Here is a 19603-nt window from a genome sequence, read left to right on the forward strand (position 1 = left end):
TAGAGAGCACTGAGGGCGGGCATCAGGTGAGCAAGCTAGTGAAACGTTGCACGCGCAAAAGAGAAGGTCTGCACATATCCAAAAACTTATTTTAAATGCAAAATTGATTTTCGTGCGCTCGAAATACTTTTTTCTTTGCGTAACGAACGTTTTCTCCACAAAACTCAGATCATGCGCGTGCAAAATGCACTTTTGTGCGCTCAAAATATGATCAGAAATGTGGCAGAAATGTAATCCCATAAAAACCCCCCAAAAGTGAACCGTACCGTGCCGTACCATGCAGAGGAAAAGCGCCATAATAGGCCCCAGCTTTGGAATTACTCTATACCTCTTGGCCTTGAGCACATGAAGCACTGCTCTCAGGAAGAGATGGTCAAACTCCACCTGCAGCTTCTCCATTGAAAATGACTGCTCCTGCATTGTGGTTCTGCTCACACCTGTCAGGCTGATGTACTGCGCCCAGTGGTCACTAACATAAGAGAGCGTCATCCTAGAATAAGGAGAGAAAAAACACTCAAAGGTCTAAATTATTGGTCAGTTAAATATGGCTGAAAACCTACCGCAAATGCTTCTAGTAATGTAAAAAAAAAAAATACATTCATAACATCTGTAGTTTGTCAGGATGACTTAAGATGGATATTTTAATTGTATGAAAAAGATTTAAATTAATAAGCTTAATAAGCTTACAAACCTGATCATGTAACCAATTCTCTTCACAAATTGGCGATAACGTGCTCTGTTGTAAGTCTGCAAACCGACAGCAAGCAGTTCGACCAGTGAAGAAGCAAATGCAAATATCTTCATCATCTTTTGACTGGTGGTGGCTTGAGGCTGATAGTCGCCTATTGGTAAGAGTGACATTTATCAAGTCAGCTAAATAGAAACTGTATAAAATGTCAACTTTAATATACAAATAACTGTTCTAAGGATTTCTAAGTCTTAGGGGAAATGGCTTTTTAAGCTTTTTTCCATTTAGGATGCCCATTCACTTTCTTATATAGACAAAAATGGCCAGTACATTTTTCAGTATTTCATCATTTGCGTTCTACTGAAAATGTCACACAAAGGTGAGTAAATGATGACAGAACTTGCCTTTCTGGGTGAACTATCCCTTTAATAACAGGTGAATACTATACAATCTACTGTACTGACCAGTAAATAAAGAGAACCAGATGTACACTGAACATTGCATGGCTGTCTCAGCTCATTTATGGATCATAATGACAGTCTCACCTTTAGAGCAGATACCCAGTAAGTGTTTGAAGAGCTCATCAAAGGGAAACTGAGAGAACAGAGAAACCAGATCATCTTCAGACAGCAGCATCCAGCTTGTTTCTGGGTCTTCATCCTGAGAAAGTTCACATATTGTTACAGTAGGCATTCACATGGGAGTATGGTGTACAGTCATAACAACCACAACAAAGGTTTTGTTGGTGGTTACATAAGACACAAAATATTGACACTTTCGGTTTGACAGAAGTCACAAGTCAAACCTAAAAGATAACAATGCTTCAAAAAAGCAGGCTGTGAAGTCTAAATAGAAGTTAATGCAATAATATAACTGATTCTTGCATTGAGGTCTGAGGCCATTAGAAAAATTTTTAAAATGCTTCTGTTTTTCATTTTCATGATTTAATCTGAATAACCCTCACCTCCTCTCCCCCCTCATCCACTAGAGTCCAGTTACCAGATGCAGGCCCTGTAAGACTGTTGTTGCCCTTCGCATCACTGGGCTTCATGTGTCCCAGGAAGTCTGCACGATGCCTGCATGTCACACACATAACTCCATATTGAATGAAAGCCAAAATGTCATTGTCTCCAGTTCGTGCTTTTAGTTATAACCGGTTTATACTCAAGCAATAGCTTTTCAAGTTAGATTCAATTGTGATAATATAAACAATTATACAGATAATAATAAAGGACACAATTCAATGAATCATGAGCTCAGTTTCCAGTAAAGCTAATCTTTACCTTGCTGGAGACATGAGGATAGCCAGGGCCTGCATGAAATGATACACTCCAGATGGGTTATCCAATACTTTGATCTATGGAAGGAAAGCAGAGTCAATGACTATTATAAGACAAGCAGATATCTGAGATTTTTTTAAACATATATTTTTACATTTCCCTGTTAAGATTTACTATTGTTTCAGCTCATGTGAGTCACATATCAAGGCACTGCTTCAGTACCTGTAGGAATGGCACAGCCCATTTCCCAACACCTGCCGGGCAGCAGAGCAGGTGATTTAGGATGAACAGATGATCTCCTGTAGAACCGACCTGATGCAGCACAGACACCTGGATGGAGAAAAGCAGATCTTTTAAACTAGCTCCTTTTATCTCTATAGTAATGTATTAATATTGTAAACTTAGCTTGCATTAAATAAATTAAAGAACATCAGAACAGAATATTTACAATATTTCCAAGCTATTTACAGCTACTAATATTTAATATAAATGAAATCTTACAAATGCACTGTTGTTCAAAAGTACGATTTTTTAATGTTTTTGAAAGTCTCTTATGCTTAACTAAGGCCATGTTTATTCATTTGATCGAAAATACAGTAAAAACACTACTATTGTGAAATATTAATACATTTTAAAATAGCGGTTTTCTATTTTTATATATTAAAAATAGAAAAAAATAATTAATTAATATTTTCTTATATCTTGATCTCATGTTATCTTTAAAATTGCAATTTCTCCATTCATTAGCTGGTTATTGGGGGTCTTTACCAGCCTCTGAAGCCACAGATGTATGTCAGCCTGAAACTGAGAATCATCAAGGACCCGTCGGGTGAAGATGAACAGCACACTGATGCTCTCCTTTAGCGGTTGCAAAGAAGAGGGCTGAGACTTTGGACTCACTGAGAAATTCAATACAAAACAAAACACACAAAAATCAATAGACAGCATGACATTCAAAATTACACAACAGAATTACTTTTAGCAGTAATCCTATCCGTTTTCAATGATCAGTATGACCAGACAAAATAACACAAAAGTAATACAGTTATCCGTTTTGGTCCAGTCTTACTGGACCATACACAAACACAGAACAAGCAAAATCCAATGAGTATTGAATTTTATATGCTTCATTATTTATTCATTTAATTTGCCTCCAAATTTTTTTTTTTTTTACATTTGCCAGAGTTTGGTGTTTTGTCAGACCAAACAACCAGTGTAATATATGAAAGTATTTCTGACAGTCATTGTACTCATTAGCAACAGTGTAAACTAACCAATTATTTATGTTTTACATACAGTCTAGACCAGGGGTGGGCAAACTTGGCCCTTCCAGGCCACTTTCCTTCAGAGTTTAGCTCCAACTCTAATCAAACACACCTAAACCAGAAAATCATTGTCTTCAAGACTACTAGAAGGCTACAGGCAGGTGAGTCATATCAGGGTTGGATCAAATCTCTGCAGGAAAGTGGCCTGGAAGGGCCAAGTTTGCCCATCACTGGTCTAGACTCATCAGTTTGAACTTGCCTGTGCTTGTATCTTGCACAGCCACACTCTTGGTGGTGGGGTTACTGCTGAGCAAGCGGTAGAAATAAGACTCCACTTGTAGACGGGACAAGATGAAGGTGTATGAGTGCAGGGCCACTGTCTGATGGAGAATTTCTGCTTTCGCAGAAAACAGATGCTTCAGCTCAGTTAATGCAGCCTCGTTCATTGTCACCTGCTGGTAGCAGTGGTAGCCAAACACTTTGGTCTGGTCCGCACATACACCCTGTAAAGCAAACAGGTGTGTTTGTGATGAATAAAATAGACCAATGCAATGCATTTTTATGGTAAAGGCATGGTGTGACAGCTGGGTATACAGTACTATAAAACTTTATTAGACTAGAGATCACGCTACTAAAAGTCAGCAAAAACAAATAAACCAAAATAAGAGGGATCATACAAAATGCATCTTATTGTATTGTTTATTTAATACTGACCTGAATAAGATATTTAACATAAAAGATGTTTACATATAGTCCACAAGAGAAAATAATAGTTGAATTTATAAAAATGACACCGTTCCTCAGTGTGAATAGATGGATCTCAAAATCATAGTCATTGTTGGAAAGGGTTCAAATACACAAATACACTGGAAAACCAAAGAATTTGTGGGACCTGAAGGATTTTTCTGAAGAACAGCAGGCAGTTTAACTGTTCAGGACAAACAAGGGACTCATGAACAACTATCACTAAACAACAAAACCCCGCTGTGGATCATTCAGGTAACAACACAGTATTAAGAATAAAGGGGATGTAACCTTTTGAACAGGGTCATTTTTATAAATTCAACTATTATTTTCTCTTGTGAACTATATGTAAAAATCTTTTATGTGAAATATCTTATTCAGGTCAGTACTAAATAAACAATAACATGCATTTTGTATGATCCCTCTTATTTTGGTAAAATATTTAACATCTAGTAGATTCTGAAAGGGGGGTGTAAACTTTTGACCTCAACTGTATATTTAGAATGATAGACAGACAGACACAGTCACAGACAGTTACACAGACAGAACTATAGACTGAATGACAAACAGACGGGGATGTCTTGACATCTGAAAGTTTATAGATAGATAGGTAGGTAGGTAGATATAGATAAATAGATAGATAGATAGATAATTTTAATAGAAAAATAGATAGAAGAATAGAAATCAAACAATAGATAGAATGATACGAAGACAGACAGACAGATTGAAAGCAAGGGCAACAGATAAAACACAGATAAAAGCACAGATAAAAAAGCATAACTGACAAAGCCAAAAAAGAACAGAAAGACAGATAGACAGATACACAGGTATGACAAACCTGCAATGAAAGCCTTTCATCCTTGAAGCTCCACAGGCGATTCTGCACATTTTTGCAGTCTGAATTAGCAGCCTGCAGTTCGGTCTGGGCCTGTGCCAGCTGCTTACGGCACCTCCAGTAGCTCAGCAGCAGCTCATACAGCTCATGTCCTTCTTGGTGGGCCAGACTCTGGAACTCCGCTTCATGAATCTCCACATTTTCCAACCAGGAACCGGGCTCCCATGTACGTAGCTGCTCGCTAGTGAAGGGCTTCACAGACTGGCAGGTCCTGGGCAGCTCTGGGTAAAGCCTCTCCCTGGGTCTCTCCACGTCAGCGACCTCCACAGGGACCAAGCTGGGCGGGGAGGACTCCTGGTTAGCCAGAGCAAGAACAGCTGGAGCTACTTGTCCCTCAGAAGCCACTGTCATACAAGAAGCATCTAACAGTCCACAGGTGATAGAGTACGAGTCCTCTGAAAGCTGAGGCTCAGAGCAGGAAGCTGGGATAGATGGATATATAGAAGGGACACAAAATGGCTCAAGTTTAGCACTAAGAGGTTTGGGATCACTTTGACAGGACTGAACGGGTGCCAAAGCTTGGTCCACCCGAGGTGCAGTGTCTTGTGATGGCATTTTATGCTCTTCATTGCAAGATGGTTTCTTCACTATTTCAGTCGTATCTGACAAGAGAACTTGGTCTTGATCCTTTTCAGCCTTGTCATTATGGTCTAGTGAGGTCTGAGTGGCAGGTGGTTTCAGATCAGGAGCTGGAGGCACATGAGAAAGGCTAAGGGGAACATCAGTGAACTCAGAAGCTGGCGCTGGCTCATTAACTGCTGTTGAAGGTCCTGAAGGCTGTCTAACACTTTGTGCCTGTCTCTCCTTTTTGACCTGTTAATGAAGCACAACTTTATTCAGGATTATGAGAAATTTGCATCTTTGATGAAAACAAGATCTAAACTCTCAAATTTAAACTGTTGTAAAAGAAGTATATGGGTGCGTTTTACCTGTGGCTTCCCACTGGATTTGGACTTTGACTTTTTGGGTCTCACAGCCTCCATCTCCAAATAAGTATCCACATTATTGTTATAAAATTACTCCATTTCTCTAGATCCACACAGAACCCTGGAACACACACGTCTTGAAGCTTTAAAGGATAGATGCCATTAATGGGACAGTTTCTGCTGTGAAACACAAAATTAGATGCTTTGCAGAATAACAGTCTCAGTTACTTTTCACGTTCATATGGAAAGAAGTTGCAATGAAATTGAAAGGTAACTAAGACTTTCATTGCTCAACATTCAGCAACATCCCTTTTTGTGTTTAGCTTAATAATGTCATATGGGTTTGTAACAACTTTCTATGGCACTACAATCACCTAAGATAGACAGACAGACAGACAGACAGATAGATAGATAGACAGGTAGATAGACAGATAGATAGATAGGTGTCTTTGGTGTTACACTCGAGAAAGTCACATGGGTTTGTAACAACATGGGGATGAGTAAATTATCACATAAAACATAAACATTCATATGGCAATAGAAAACAAAACCAAAAAGGTACAACACACAGCGGAAATTCTTGAGGTAAGCATAGATATGTATACATATACATATCTATGGAGGTAAGTATATAGACAGATAGATAGATAGGTGTCTTTGGTGTTACACTCGAGAAAGTCACATGGGTTTGTAACAACATGGGGATGAGTAAATTATCACATAAAACATAAACATTCATATGGCAATAGAAAACAAAACCAAAAAGGTACAACACACAGCGGAAATTCTTGAGGTAAGCATAGATATGTATACATATACATATCTATGGAGGTAAGAGCTTCCACCATCCATATCAGCAGGTAAACAAATGAAGTCTACTGACAACCCCCTGCTAACATTGGTGATTCGCTCTCCAAAACACAACAAAATCATCCCGTGTGAAAGGAAGATTAGTATAACTCACCTAAATGATATTACGTGATATTAGTCTTTTAAACAGCAGCTGTCAGTCAGTCATAAAGCTTTAGCGGAGCTGTCATTTCTTGAGGGTTTGTTTTGTTCCTGGACGCTATCGCAATATAAGTCACGTGTCCCTCCACCCTTCAATGGCGTGCAGGAAGAGACAAAACGCGAAGACATATTGTGGCACTGTGCAAAACTACATACATTTTACAGTGCTACTCGTAGATTTGTGATTTTAACTAGTTTCATTAAGAAACGGCAGATTCTGAAAACTTCTTCAACATTTGAGGAAATATTTTTTGTGATTTAATAATAACATTTAATACAATGTTACATTAATAACAATACCATGCTAGCTTGCAAGGGTCAAATAAATTGTATATATTTGATTTAATTTATTCTTCTGGACTAAGCAAATATAACACCAAAAGTTGATATGATTTAGTTAATAGAAGTTATTGATAAATAAAACCTATTACATTATTTTTGACAGCATTCTCATTTTACAGCGTTTTTACACAAGTGCCTAAAACTTTTAACAGTACTGTAGCTTTACAGGTAGGTTTCTTGAAGCATCTTGGAGACGTTGCCACAGTTCTTCTGAATTTAGTCTGTCTCAGTTTGTTCTCTTTTCTTCATGTCATTCCAGACAGACTGGATGATGAAGAGATCAGATCTCTGTGAGGAGCACTGGCTGCTGTCAGACAAAAATCTCACTGGATTATTACAATTAATGGCAAAATGAACGTTTTGAAATGTAAACTGATATTTCCTACTGACACACTACAGTGCGCTCACTGTTGTACACGGAAGCAGTTCTGGGCGGATGACATATGAGGTCGACGTTGCGCATGCGCCGCTCAGAAGTGACAAACGCTGAAATGCAGCAGAGAGATCAAAACAAAACAACGGTCACTTATTAGAAGTACAAAACGAGGATTTGTAAAGAAGAATGTCTGAAGATTTTCGCCTTTGTTAACCCCCCGGAGCCGTGTGAGACTTTTTTTTTTTATGGATGGGTGCTTTTTATTTAACTTCTTTTGGACTGAAGCACTGCAACACCTGCTGACTGCAATGATAGAGCTTGGAATAGTCAGGACAATTTTTAATATAACTCCGACTGGATTCGTCTGAAAGAAGAAAGTCATATACACCTAGGATGCCTCGGTGGTGAGTAAAATACAGCCTAATTTTCATTTTTGGGTGAACTAACCCTTTAAAAACATTTTTAAGCTGGTGAAAATACTGTCTAATACTAATATGTTCTAATAATTTTGGCCACCACTGTATATTTGCATATATTCACACATATATGCATCTTATCTTTATGATGTCTAAAGATAAGATAAAACTATACTGGCTTAAAGCCATTTTGTTTTTGGTGAAAATACTAATGGCTTAAGACTTTTTGCACGGTAGTGTACATGCAATGCATAATTGACTACAATTCTCTATTATTTGAAATAAACCAGGTCAAACCATAAATGAAGCTAAAGACAAGGATTCTCGCAGGGATTAAGGATTTTTTATTATTAATTCCATAGATACAGAACTCTGAAAAATGTTAGAAGTCCTAAAGTCACATCATCAAAAGATTTCAGGGCCATCCTCAGCCCCAGAAGTAAGCGGTCTCCAAACTGCTCTTGATGTTGTTCTGATTTTCTCTCCTCTCCTTGGTCACCAGGTTGGCTTCACCTTTCTGTAGACGTCTTCTCTGAGCAGCCTTCTGCTGTTTTGTGAGCTGTCTCTTCACTTTCTGCCTGATGACCTCCTGCATTGGGGGACATCCAACACTTTATTTTAATGCAACAACATAAATCTCAAAACTTGCATCAGGAAAGCAAAATTACGTTTATTTTTTCCTATTTATATATGCGAACCAAAAGGATTAGTTTCATTATGCTTTTGTGACAGCAGGGTTAATTTTTTATTTTTTTTTTAGTTTTGCCATTTTAAAGGAGTCCTATTATGCTCTTTTACAATGTCTTGAATTTGTTTTGGGGGTGTACTAGAACATGCTCTCATGCTTGGTGGTTCGAAAAACGCATTCTTTTTCACATAATTTACATTATTACAATACCTTTTTCACCCAGCCTGGCACAAACGGCTCGATTAGTTACAGTATTTTAATGATATTCTAATGGGCTGCTTTGTGACATCACAAAACCCGGAACAGGACCCCTTTAATTTTGATAGGACAGTGTAGAGAGGACAGGAAACAAAGTGGGAGAGAGAGAGGGGGACGGGATCACTGCCCATGAGGTTATCGGCCCCCGACAGCAGAGGTAAACTTTTAAACCTATAATTAATATATTGAAGGGTTGTACTCACTGGTGGTATAGTAGAACAACTGCCAACACTTCCAATGCTCATCTCACTGGTTGTTCTCCTCCTGTGCTCATTCTCAAGACTCACTTGGTCTCTGTGGGATCACATGCATCACATCATTAAATGTAAGAAAAGGGTTTTTTTATATGACAATTAACATTCATCAAGATCACAGCAAACACAGGCTGTCATGCATCAAAAAGGACAAAATAATAATTTCAGTTCATAAATCCTGGACAATCTTTGTTTCCAGTGCAGCTCTCAAACCAAATATGCCAAAATATAACTGGTTGTGTCAGCATGAAGAATACTTAAATTAGGCTTTTCTGTTTATTCTGTCATCATTTACGCACCATCATATCATTACAAACACTTAACAAATTTTGTTCATCATCAGAACATAATATTAAAACATTTTTACACTAATTTTTTTTTAATATTCTCTCATGCTTTTTGCCCATCCACTAAGTCCACCCAACTTAAATTTTCAAGCTTCAAAAAGTGCATAAAGACAGTGGAAATGTAATACATATGAATCAAGCAGTTTAATCTTTTGAAGAATACGCAGTCATGTTTAAATGATGAACAGCTTTACTTTAGCCATTTATTCACATTTTAAACATTGATAAACACACAATGATCATAGCAAATCAAATATGGCAAACAGAAGCTCAACTGTACTTGCTTGACGTGCAAGAACAAATAGGCCTGCCGCAATAATCAATATATCGACTTATCACACAATACATGTACATGACTTCAATCATTTTTTGTGACGCAATATATTGCCCATTATATTTACATAAAACTTAATGTCACCATGTTTTTTGCGCCTGTGTCTTTTGCAGCTTCTCGTACTTAACGTGGTGTAGTCATGAGGTGTGCACCCTTAATTTATAGAGAAAAGAAGGTCAGGGAAAAATGTGTAGATGGAAAAATCTCCATACAAGTTCTTTGTGCATTTTTCTTTTGTCTACTTGTTACTTTGCACTTTGTTAGAAAATGTTTATTTACTAATTATAGTTTTTTTAAGGTATCTAATATTTTGATACTTAATTTCCATTATCTAAATATTCTTAAGAATTAAAAGTTTATCATCATTTGAAAGTGTGTAAGCCTTCTTGCATTATTATGCTGTTACATTATGATTATATATTAAGTGGCATAAAATAGTCTTAAAATGACAATAAAATTGCCTATTGCAACTATTTCTGGGGCAATATATCGCACAACAAAAAGTTATCGTGACAGGCCTAAGAACAAACCTCATTGGATTGAGTGAATGAGAACAATTTTCATTTTTGGGTGGACTATTCCTCATAGGATTTATGAACCGTAGCTTTATAGCATTATGAAAAGGTTGGGTACATGCAAGCAAGTTACGATATTAGACATGAGTCACATCATACCAAATGACATACAAAGGATTCCTTACCTGAAAGGCCTAAAGTCTTTGTTGGATGCAGACAGGTCAACCAAATCAGGACACTCATCCTCTACCTCATTCTCCTCTTCCCCCTCCAAGTCTTTGGAAATGTCAGAAACCGTTTCTTTCTGAACGTCCTCTGAGGGGATCTCCTCTTCACATTGAGCTCCCTCAAGTTCCTCTGTGGCGTTCTCTTCTGTTGGAGTATCCTTACTAATATTTAGCCCTTCGAGCTCAAGCATGGCTTGTTTATACTCCTCTACGCTGATAACGTCCTCTAAGGCGGCCTGATGTGTATCGTCAGCAGACTCTGAGATGTCATCATCTTCGTCTCCACTGAGTTCTTCACCCTCTGGACCTTCAGGGTGGAGCAAACGGTCATCCTGCTGCAGCTCCTTGGTGTAGCCACTAGCTGAGCTCTCCACATCAAGCGAGCAGGTTCTTCTGTATAGAGGAATATGTCACTTAGTTAAGTCTCTAAAGTCTAGACTATCTGAAGTCTGACTATAACAAAGCAAGCTATTAGAAAAATTACCTGATGTCTTTGAATGTTGGATAGAGTTCGCTTTCATAGTTGAATCTTTTTACGAAAAAATCTCGAACACACTTGACATCTCGATCAAAGTACCTTTTGCGGAACAATTAAAAACTTAATTTTAGTGCCAAGGCTTATTACTGAATAATTATCATTATCAGTTTGACATGAGGTTGGATAGTCACCATTCTGCATTTGTATGTGAAGTGGAGACCATCTGAGGGAAGTCAATCATTGTGACGTGGTCGTTGTCATCAAGCATGAGGTTAAATTCATTGAAGTCACCATGGATCAGCCCATGACTGGCAAGTTTGACTATTAGCTCCATGATTTCACTGTACAATCCAGCAGGGTCTTGAATTTCTCGAACCTGACACCTACATGAAAAATACAGCAATGTAACTACTCACCATGTTTAAAAAAAATTAACTAAACTTAAGTGGTATTTCTATGTCCTTTCTGTTAAAGAGTTGTACAAGAAGACAGATTAATACAGCACACCACTGCACAGTTTGGCAGCTGTCAATTACCTTTCTATACAAGTAAATATTTAATGCAAGAAAATAAAGCAGTGTGTGAAAGTCTGTTCATCTTAAGCAAAGTGCAGGTAAACTCACAGTGGGTAACCATTAATGAGCTCCATAACCACTGCATGTCTGTTGTAGTCTACTGGCTTTGGAACAGGAAACCCTCCATCATATAATGCCTGTAGAAAAACAAGCACTCTTACAATAAATCCATATAAACATTAACCTGTGCAAGAACTAGCTGTTTCTCTGATTAAATTTTACTTTATAATATATCATCAATATACAATCATTTGTTCAAAATGTTTTCAGAGAAGTTATGTATCTAGCACAATGTAGTAGATCTGTTGCAAGGGTCAACAGGGAATTATATAGTTGTTGGGCATGGCATACAAATAGACTCCAGTCAGAATGCTTAGAATCAAGATTTTGTGGTTATTAGTTATGGGGCAATTATACAATAGGGGACTTTAAATAGCAGTAGTTATTCATTTTTATTGCCATGTCAGCATCTAAGGCTATCTTCACAGAAAAAAACGAGTTATGGAACTTTAAATAAAAGCATCTGCTATAATCAGTGATTTTTAAACATGGGCCAGGGCCCACTAGGGCAGCCGTCAAACAATTAATAGTGATTAATAGCATCCAAAATAAAAGTTTTTGTTTACATAATATATGTATGTGTGTTGTGTATATTTATTATGTATATATAAATACACACACATGTATATATTTCAGAAAAAATTATGTTATGTTATGTTTACATATTAAATATATTTATTTATAATATAAACTACATGAATATAAATACAGACATGTAAATATTTTCAAAATATATACTGTATGTGTGTATTTATATATACATAAATATACACAGAACACACACATATATTATGCAAACAAAAACTTTTATTTTGTATGCGATTCATCATTTGACAGCACTACTATATATATGTCTATTAAAAATAAAGATTTACCACATCAAACTGACATTATATTTATGAGTTTATCTATTTGTATTACAGCAGACATACCAGATGTACATATAAGCTTAGATAAAAAGGGGGCAAAGGGAGGCCTCAGAGTCCAAAAGATTAATACCCAAGTGCTATATGAATAAATGTAATGGATTGTAACAAAAATGTATTTTTACATACATTTTTAGAAGCATGGATTCAACAATAAATTTAATTATCACACATGCATGTATATATTTCAGAAAAAATTATGTTGTTATGTTTACATATTAAATATATTTATTTATAATATAAACTACATGAATATAAATAGACATGTAAATATTTTCAAAATATATACTGTATGTGTGTATTTATATATACATAAATATACACAGAACACACACATATATTATGCAAACAAAAACTTTTATTTTGTATGCGATTCATCATTTGACAGCACTACTATATATATGTCTATTAAAAATAAAGATTTACCACATCAAACTGACATTATATTTATGAGTTTATCTATTTGTATTACAGCAGACATACCAGATGTACATATAAGCTTAGATAAAAAGGGGGCAAAGGGAGGCCTCAGAGTCCAAAAGATTAATACCCAAGTGCTATATGAATAAATGTAATGGATTGTAACAAAAATGTATTTTTACATACATTTTTAGAAGCATGGATTCAACAATAAATGTAATTATTTTAATACTTGAAAATCCGCACTTTGACACTGGCTTGTCCCAAAAACAACATAAATGTGTCTCTGTTCACAGAGTCCAGAAAATATCCTCTTGGAATATTTGGATATTACCTTCATGTATGCAAACTCTTTCATGGCAGAGAGCCTGGACAGGTAGAGCCATGACATCTTTTGTCTGTGCTTGTGGTAATCTCTCTTGTTCTTCAAGTTCCTGAAGGACGTCCGACCCAGTCTGTGAAGTTTCAGAGCAAACTGCTCCCCCTCAGCATTTGCAACAATGTAAATATCTGAAATATGAAAAAGGGTTTATAGTTCTTGAAACTTTTCCCTTATGATAAGTGAAAATATTTCAGAGGTCGAGGGGGAAAAGATTCATTAAAAATGTGTCAGACTTCTTAATGAGAACACATCAATTCTAATCAAAAATGACCCAGACCGGACTCTTTGCCGACTCCCATCTGGTTTCCAACTGACAAAACAACATCCCTGGAAGAAAATGTCTTCAGTGCCAGGTAATCATAGCCACCGTAATTCAGCCGATACCCCTGCACAGCTATAGAAAGAAAACGCGGTCAAAAGCTGCACTCATTCACAAAAACATTACAGAGTGAAAATGAAGACATTTTCAAAAAGCATTTACTTTTGTTGCGTTCATAGGCCAGTAACTTGTGTTTGACCAGCTCCCGCAAAACCTTGTTGCATCCTCCATGTTTGAGACTGGCAATAGACGCAATCAGACTTACTGGGACGATCTCGTGGTTCTTCATGCCCATTTCCACCTGTGTATCCCGGAGAGACGATTATAAAAACAAAACACGACTACTGACTCATAACTGGAACTTTTAAATTGGACTGATATCTAACGGATCAAGTTTCACAAACGGAACGTGAACTACATTATGCCATGATACGATGATACACACTCAACAGACAGTTTAATATGCATTCAGCTAAAGGTTGAATCTTTATTTTGATTCAGACACATAACGTTACGCCTGTAGCTCGCCATATAACTTTAGTTGTTAAAAATAAAGCTGGAAGAAGTTGATGTAAACAGATATGACCTCTTTAAAATGATACATACCGCTGTGAGGACTCTAAAATCTTCCCTGGACAGATACCTCAAGATAACGACGTTTAATTTGCCCATGGTGGCAAACCCGTTGCTTCCTAATTTTCAAAAGATTTCTAAATAGTTTTTGTAATGCGGGATTTGTTCAACCAACCATTCCACATGTTCAAACCGGAAGAGCGCAGTATTCTGACGTTACATCCCGGAAGTTGACGGTCAGTGCTTCTCCTGGCGGCCTGGAGTGGAAGTGTCTTCTGATGTTCTTACATCATAACCACAAAAATGAGCAAATCAACATTTAAAACTGAAGTAGTGTCTTCATTGTTGTCAAGTGAAGTAACAAAATGACAGTAAAAAAAAAAGTCAAGACGTGTAAAGTTTTAAAAACTTTTTTTAATGTTTTTCTTTTTTTTTTTTAATTCATTTATATTATCTACAAAGTAAAAGTTATTTTAACTTAACAGTTTTATAACGGTCAAGTCTAATGGGGTTTTGACATCAGATTACATTAATAAATAATTGATCTGCTTTTTTTTGCCGAACATCTTCAATAATGGAAGTTTCTTGTGTTTAGTTTGGTTAGAACCATTTCACTTTGTTGGTGTTGATTTACCCCAAGGTCTTGAGCACAGCTATAGCAGCAGCATTTAACAGTAATGTTAATACTGTCAATATACGGAAGAATTATCTTTAACTTAGGTGCAGACGAAATGTTCCAGTTACTTATGCACAGTTTTCTCACTCATCTGGGCCGTTTTGTTATTGTTAGGACCCACTGCAAGAGTTCTAGTGTCACTGAAACGTAAAAAATGATTCCTCGTTAAAACTCTCGTCTTTTCTTTTCTTTTTAAAAAGCCAGAGTTCACAACATCTTTGCCTGCACGTGTTTCTTAATCACTGGTGGTGGGTAGCAGTAGAGCAGCATGATTGAGGTTCTCGTGGCCATTAAGAGGAGTTTAGAGACGGGTAAAGTTTTGTTGGCCAGTAAGTGGTAGGTGGGGCCAGATGGCTCTGCGAAGATCAGGAGCCCCTCAAATCGACTGCTGTTCTCTGATCTTCATCCTCTACAGCTGCTGCTGATGGTGACCTTGTACTGAACAAAAACACAAAGATTTATATTATAACCTCCATAGCAAAATGAAGAGAGAAACTTGGTGGGAAAAAAACAAACATTTACAATTAACAACCCTAACCAGTATGGAACAAACATTACAGGCAAAACAGAACTGGCCAATCACTATATTTTCATACAAAAGAAGACAATAAAAAGTTGGTTTTGAGATTACATGGAAGTACACAAGTCTCTAAGAATCACTTGTTAAAACACATTAAACTCAAGTGGGAGTCGCCTTATTCCCAAACAGAGGAATATGTGAGATGCAGGCAACTACTACAAACTCAAACCCAGAAGAACTGTGGCAACGTCTCCAAGATGCTTTAAGAAACCTACCTGAAAAGCTATGCACAAGTGCACCTAGGGCAAAAGCTACTTTAAAAGCAAAGGATGGTCACACCAAATGCTGATTTAATGTAGTTAATAGAAGATAACTGAAAAAGAAAATCTATTTATGACATTATTTTTGATAGCATCCTCATTTTACAGCATTTTTACACAAGTGCCTAAAACTTTTAACAGTACTGTAGCTTTGCAGGTAGGTTTCTTGAAGCATTTTGGAGACGTTGCCACAGTTCTTCTGGATTTAGTCTGTCTCAGTTTGTTCTGTTTCTTCATGTCATTCCAGACAGACTGGATGATGAAGAGATCAGATCTCTGTGTGGAGCACTGGCTGCTGTCAGACAAAAATCTCATTGGATTATTACAATTAATGGCAAAATGAATGTTTGGAAATGTATAGATAGAAATAACTGACTTAAAGCCATTTTTAGCTGGTGAAAATACTAGTGTTCTAATAATTTTGGCCACTCTGTATATTTGCATACTATATTCACACATATATGTATCGTATCTTTATTTTTGTATTTTACTATCTGTGTGTTGCTGTTGTTCCCGTTCATCGGAAGCTCTTATGTCACAGAAATTCACACATATTCCTTGTGTGTGTAAGCATACTTGGTAATAAATCTCTTTCCGATTCTGATATGTGTTGAGTTGATCTGAGACAGGCCCTTACCAGGGGTGAGAGTGTAGGAGTAGTGTGTGGCTGAGGACACAGGGATGGGGTTGAGAGTACCCTGGGGCAGCGCAGGCTGGGGGCCAGCAGGAGCCTGTGTGGCCATCAACATCATAGTGGGGGGGTGGGAAGGAGTGCCATGATGTGGAGGCACCATCCCTGACTGCATGTGGGCCTTTAGAGACAAAGTGAATGAATATTTTTAAGTATTTCTTAGCATTTCTATAATCCTGGTGTCTAACTCGTTAACACTAACCTGCTGCACATGAGCCATATGGTTAGGGTTATACCCATGCTGCACCTGCTGGGGGTGGATGTAGACAGCCTGCTGAGCAGAGGGGAAACTGGCTTGAGGAGACTGAGGGTTGGGGCCGGGGGTCATGGAAGGCGGGGTGGGTGCCAGGGCTGAGTACATCTGCTGCTGTGGTGGGTTTCCCAGATGGATGGCCTGGGCTGCAGCGGCCGCCGCTTGGTGCTGAGGATGCTGAACAGGGCTGGGGGCCGGGTGGCTGCCTCCATGCTGAGTACCCTGCTGCGGCTGTCCTGTCGGGGTGGCAGAGGGCTGAGGGTGCTGCGGATGATGGTGAAGGGTAGAGCTTGGGTGGGGAAACTGCTGAGGAATGGGGGTAGGTGACACTGAAACACAGAAATAGACAAACACAAGCAATTATAATATATGGTATCACTGCATTTACTCAAAATAAATCCAATGAATATGAGTGTTACCAAATACAAATAAATACAAACTACATACTCCGGTCTATTTTTTAGAATGAGTTTTGTAACTGACATTTAAACTTTTAGATATTAAATCATAAAAAGAATATAAATATTATAACTATAATTAAAAATGTAATAAAAAGAAAACACAACAGAAACATCAACTGAAAATTAGGTGCTATTTTTGTTGAGTCATTAATGTGTGACTCATTACAAAGACCATCATTACTTGCTGTAGCATTGAGCTACTCAGAAGCTATAAAAAGTAATTGTAAAATTAGAACAGATGCGCTGTATGATAGTAAAGAGGTTAAATGGGCTGGCAAGGTTTAGGCTTTGTGCTGGCGGGAGTTCTTACCATACATAGTATGCGTCTGCTCACCATACTGAGTGGAGGAAGAAACCAGGCTGGGCTGAGCATGGCCAGGAGGGGTGATCATCCTCGCACTGCCCTGAATCACTGGACTGAACAAATGCTGGGCCTGAAACACAGGAACCCAAGATTATATTAATGACTTAAACAAGAGGAGTGAAAGACTTCATTTATAAATATTATCTGTCCAAAACACTTTTTCCTTATTTGCAGAAAATGGACTAAATACATTATATCCACATTATCATATTTTTAATGAATGGTATATGGTGAATGGCAGTTCCTTTAAAAGTTAAAAGGAATTGTTAATGTTATATGTTAAATGTTTATGTTCATGTTACATTGTATATAGCTGGTGTTTAAAAAAAAAAAAAGGCAAAACATTTGGAAATTTAAAGAATTGTTTCCAGGATTAATGGGATACATATTTAATAATAATTTAGTCATATTATTATTATATACATATTATACTGATACAATTCTAACGTTCTTGTATTATTGTAAAAAAAAATCCAAGCAAATATCCAAACAAGCCATAACAATGTTATTTGCAAAAGAATCAAAGATTCCTAATGGATCTTATAAAAAGTTCCATCAGTCATTTGTTGATATTGGTATCATTTCAGCATTTCAACACTGTTCTAAGAATAGGAATATAATGTTCACAAATAGAAGACTGTCAGGCACCACATTTATAAATGCTCAAGTTTTGTCCAAAACCGTTTACTGTCTGAGTAGGTACTGCTTGACTACAAACTTCATGACTGTGAAAAAAGTACACTGTACTTTTTTTTTTAATCCAGGCGTACTTCATCTGCCATGTTGGCTTTGTCATGTGATCTATGGCATCAGCTGTGTTGCTTCGCTGCCATTCACAACTCCCTTCCTGTGGACTCTTCCTCATGGTATAGTAAAAAAATATCCACTGAATGTGCTCTTCAGATTTTCAACAGAAGTATTAAGTCATTTGTGAGCTATTTGCCTACTGTTTTATACTATGAATTTAGACATACCATACTGCTTTTTTTTGTCCACTTTAAAGTAGGGAGGAAAGCAAATTTGGATGCCTGGAATTTTTCATTTAGTAATTCTTCATTAGAAATGAGACCTCTAAAGTCACTGTACCTGTGACTGGTAGTGGGACATCTGTTGTACCAGAGGTTGGCTAGCAAACTGCTGGGGGCTACAAGTGAAGTATTGGGTGGAGTAGGCTGGGCTCGGTGCCACAATGGGCGGCCCAGCAGCTGTAGCTGGATGCATCATTGTAGACGTGCCAGGTGGGTGATGCTGGTCTGGTCTTTGCTGTGGCATGTTTGGTACTGCAATCAGATACAGCAAAAGAAGAGAGAATGAAATGGGCATGATGTTGAAAAAAAATTCATTTTGCACAGATCTTATTTCTTAACTGCACAGCCCTGCAAATATTATACAAAATCAATACACAAAAACATATAGCATAACCCCCTCACACTGAAAAAGCTCATGACAAGAGAAAAAACTAAATAGCCTTAAGCAGCTCTATAAAAAAAACAAAAAAAACATGCACTCTGAGAGTGAAGCATTCTCACCTTTACCTGGTCTGTAGGGCTTGGTCTGGCTCATGGTCATGTGAGGAACCTGAACATGGTACATGGCTGGAGGCTAAAGGATGAGGAGCAGAACTTGAGATGCAGAACTACATCTATGTTCTGAGTTTTTCACAGTTTTGAACACTTGCTGAATGCATCTTAAAACTATTGTGTATTATATTCTGTTGATTACCACTGTAATAGACTTGTAGCACTTTCTCTTTTAGCCCACAGTGCTCATGGAAAAAAGCTATTTGTAAACATTTGCAATGCTTGTGGATTAATATGTTCAACCCCATGTTCTGTTTCTTAAAGACATGAATTTTAAGATGTGCCAACAAACTTCTGTCCTCTACTGCGAGAATACACACATTAATGCTTCTGACTGAAATAAAGCCACAGAACTTTCTGGCGTTTTCCTTTTCTGGTCAAGTGTTCATGCAAACAAAGCTTCAATACTTGTAAAAAAAAAAAAAAAAAAAAAAAAAAA

General features: G+C 37.3%; 3 protein-coding genes across 12 annotated transcripts in view; all 3 read right to left on the reverse strand.

The window, feature by feature from the left end:
* The window catches only part of epg5 (ectopic P-granules autophagy protein 5 homolog (C. elegans)), a 27694-nt gene extending 20847 nt beyond the window's left edge, over positions 1-6847 (reverse strand). The window contains exons 1-11 of the mRNA XM_016561119.1: positions 6763-6847; positions 5802-5919; positions 4816-5685; positions 3493-3736; positions 2737-2867; positions 2191-2298; positions 1972-2045; positions 1653-1764; positions 1234-1348; positions 692-842; positions 329-490 (exon numbers count right to left, since the gene is read on the reverse strand). Coding sequence (XP_016416605.1) covers positions 329-490; positions 692-842; positions 1234-1348; positions 1653-1764; positions 1972-2045; positions 2191-2298; positions 2737-2867; positions 3493-3736; positions 4816-5685; positions 5802-5855 — 2021 coding nt within the window. The 5' untranslated portion in view covers positions 5856-5919; positions 6763-6847. The remainder of the gene's footprint in view (positions 1-328; positions 491-691; positions 843-1233; positions 1349-1652; positions 1765-1971; positions 2046-2190; positions 2299-2736; positions 2868-3492; positions 3737-4815; positions 5686-5801; positions 5920-6762) is intronic.
* Positions 6848-8267: 1420 nt separating this feature from the next.
* riok2 (RIO kinase 2 (yeast)) lies at positions 8268-14552 on the reverse strand. Its single transcript, XM_016561120.1, has 10 exons — positions 14333-14552; positions 13889-14027; positions 13685-13801; positions 13360-13535; positions 11668-11756; positions 11236-11427; positions 11051-11143; positions 10525-10959; positions 9093-9183; positions 8268-8532 (listed from the first exon to the last, which is right to left on the reverse strand). Exons 1-10 carry the CDS (start codon positions 14396-14398, stop codon positions 8371-8373), a joined length of 1560 nt encoding a protein of 519 aa, XP_016416606.1. The 5' UTR covers positions 14399-14552; the 3' UTR covers positions 8268-8370.
* Positions 14553-15369: 817 nt separating this feature from the next.
* Positions 15370-19603, reverse strand: part of LOC107746814 (ataxin-2-like) — a 23552-nt gene continuing 19318 nt past the window's right edge. For 7 of the 10 annotated variants that reach the window (XM_016561128.1, XM_016561123.1, XM_016561131.1 and 4 more), the window contains 6 exons: positions 19114-19186; positions 18671-18864; positions 17531-17654; positions 16709-17088; positions 16453-16627; positions 15370-15413 (listed from right to left, as the gene is read on the reverse strand). In XM_016561128.1, the coding sequence (XP_016416614.1) occupies positions 15385-15413; positions 16453-16627; positions 16709-17088; positions 17531-17654; positions 18671-18864; positions 19114-19186 (975 nt within the window). In that variant the 3' untranslated portion in view covers positions 15370-15384. The remainder of the gene's footprint in view (positions 15414-16452; positions 16628-16708; positions 17089-17530; positions 17655-18670; positions 18865-19113; positions 19187-19603) is intronic. The other 3 variants (XM_016561125.1, XM_016561122.1, XM_016561126.1) reach the window with 2 other exon arrangements.

The sequence above is a fragment of the Sinocyclocheilus rhinocerous genome, unplaced genomic scaffold (genome assembly GCF_001515625.1).
Source record: "Sinocyclocheilus rhinocerous isolate Xijiao unplaced genomic scaffold, SAMN03320098_v1.1 scaffold468, whole genome shotgun sequence".
Taxonomy (NCBI): Eukaryota; Metazoa; Chordata; class Actinopteri; order Cypriniformes; family Cyprinidae; genus Sinocyclocheilus; species Sinocyclocheilus rhinocerous.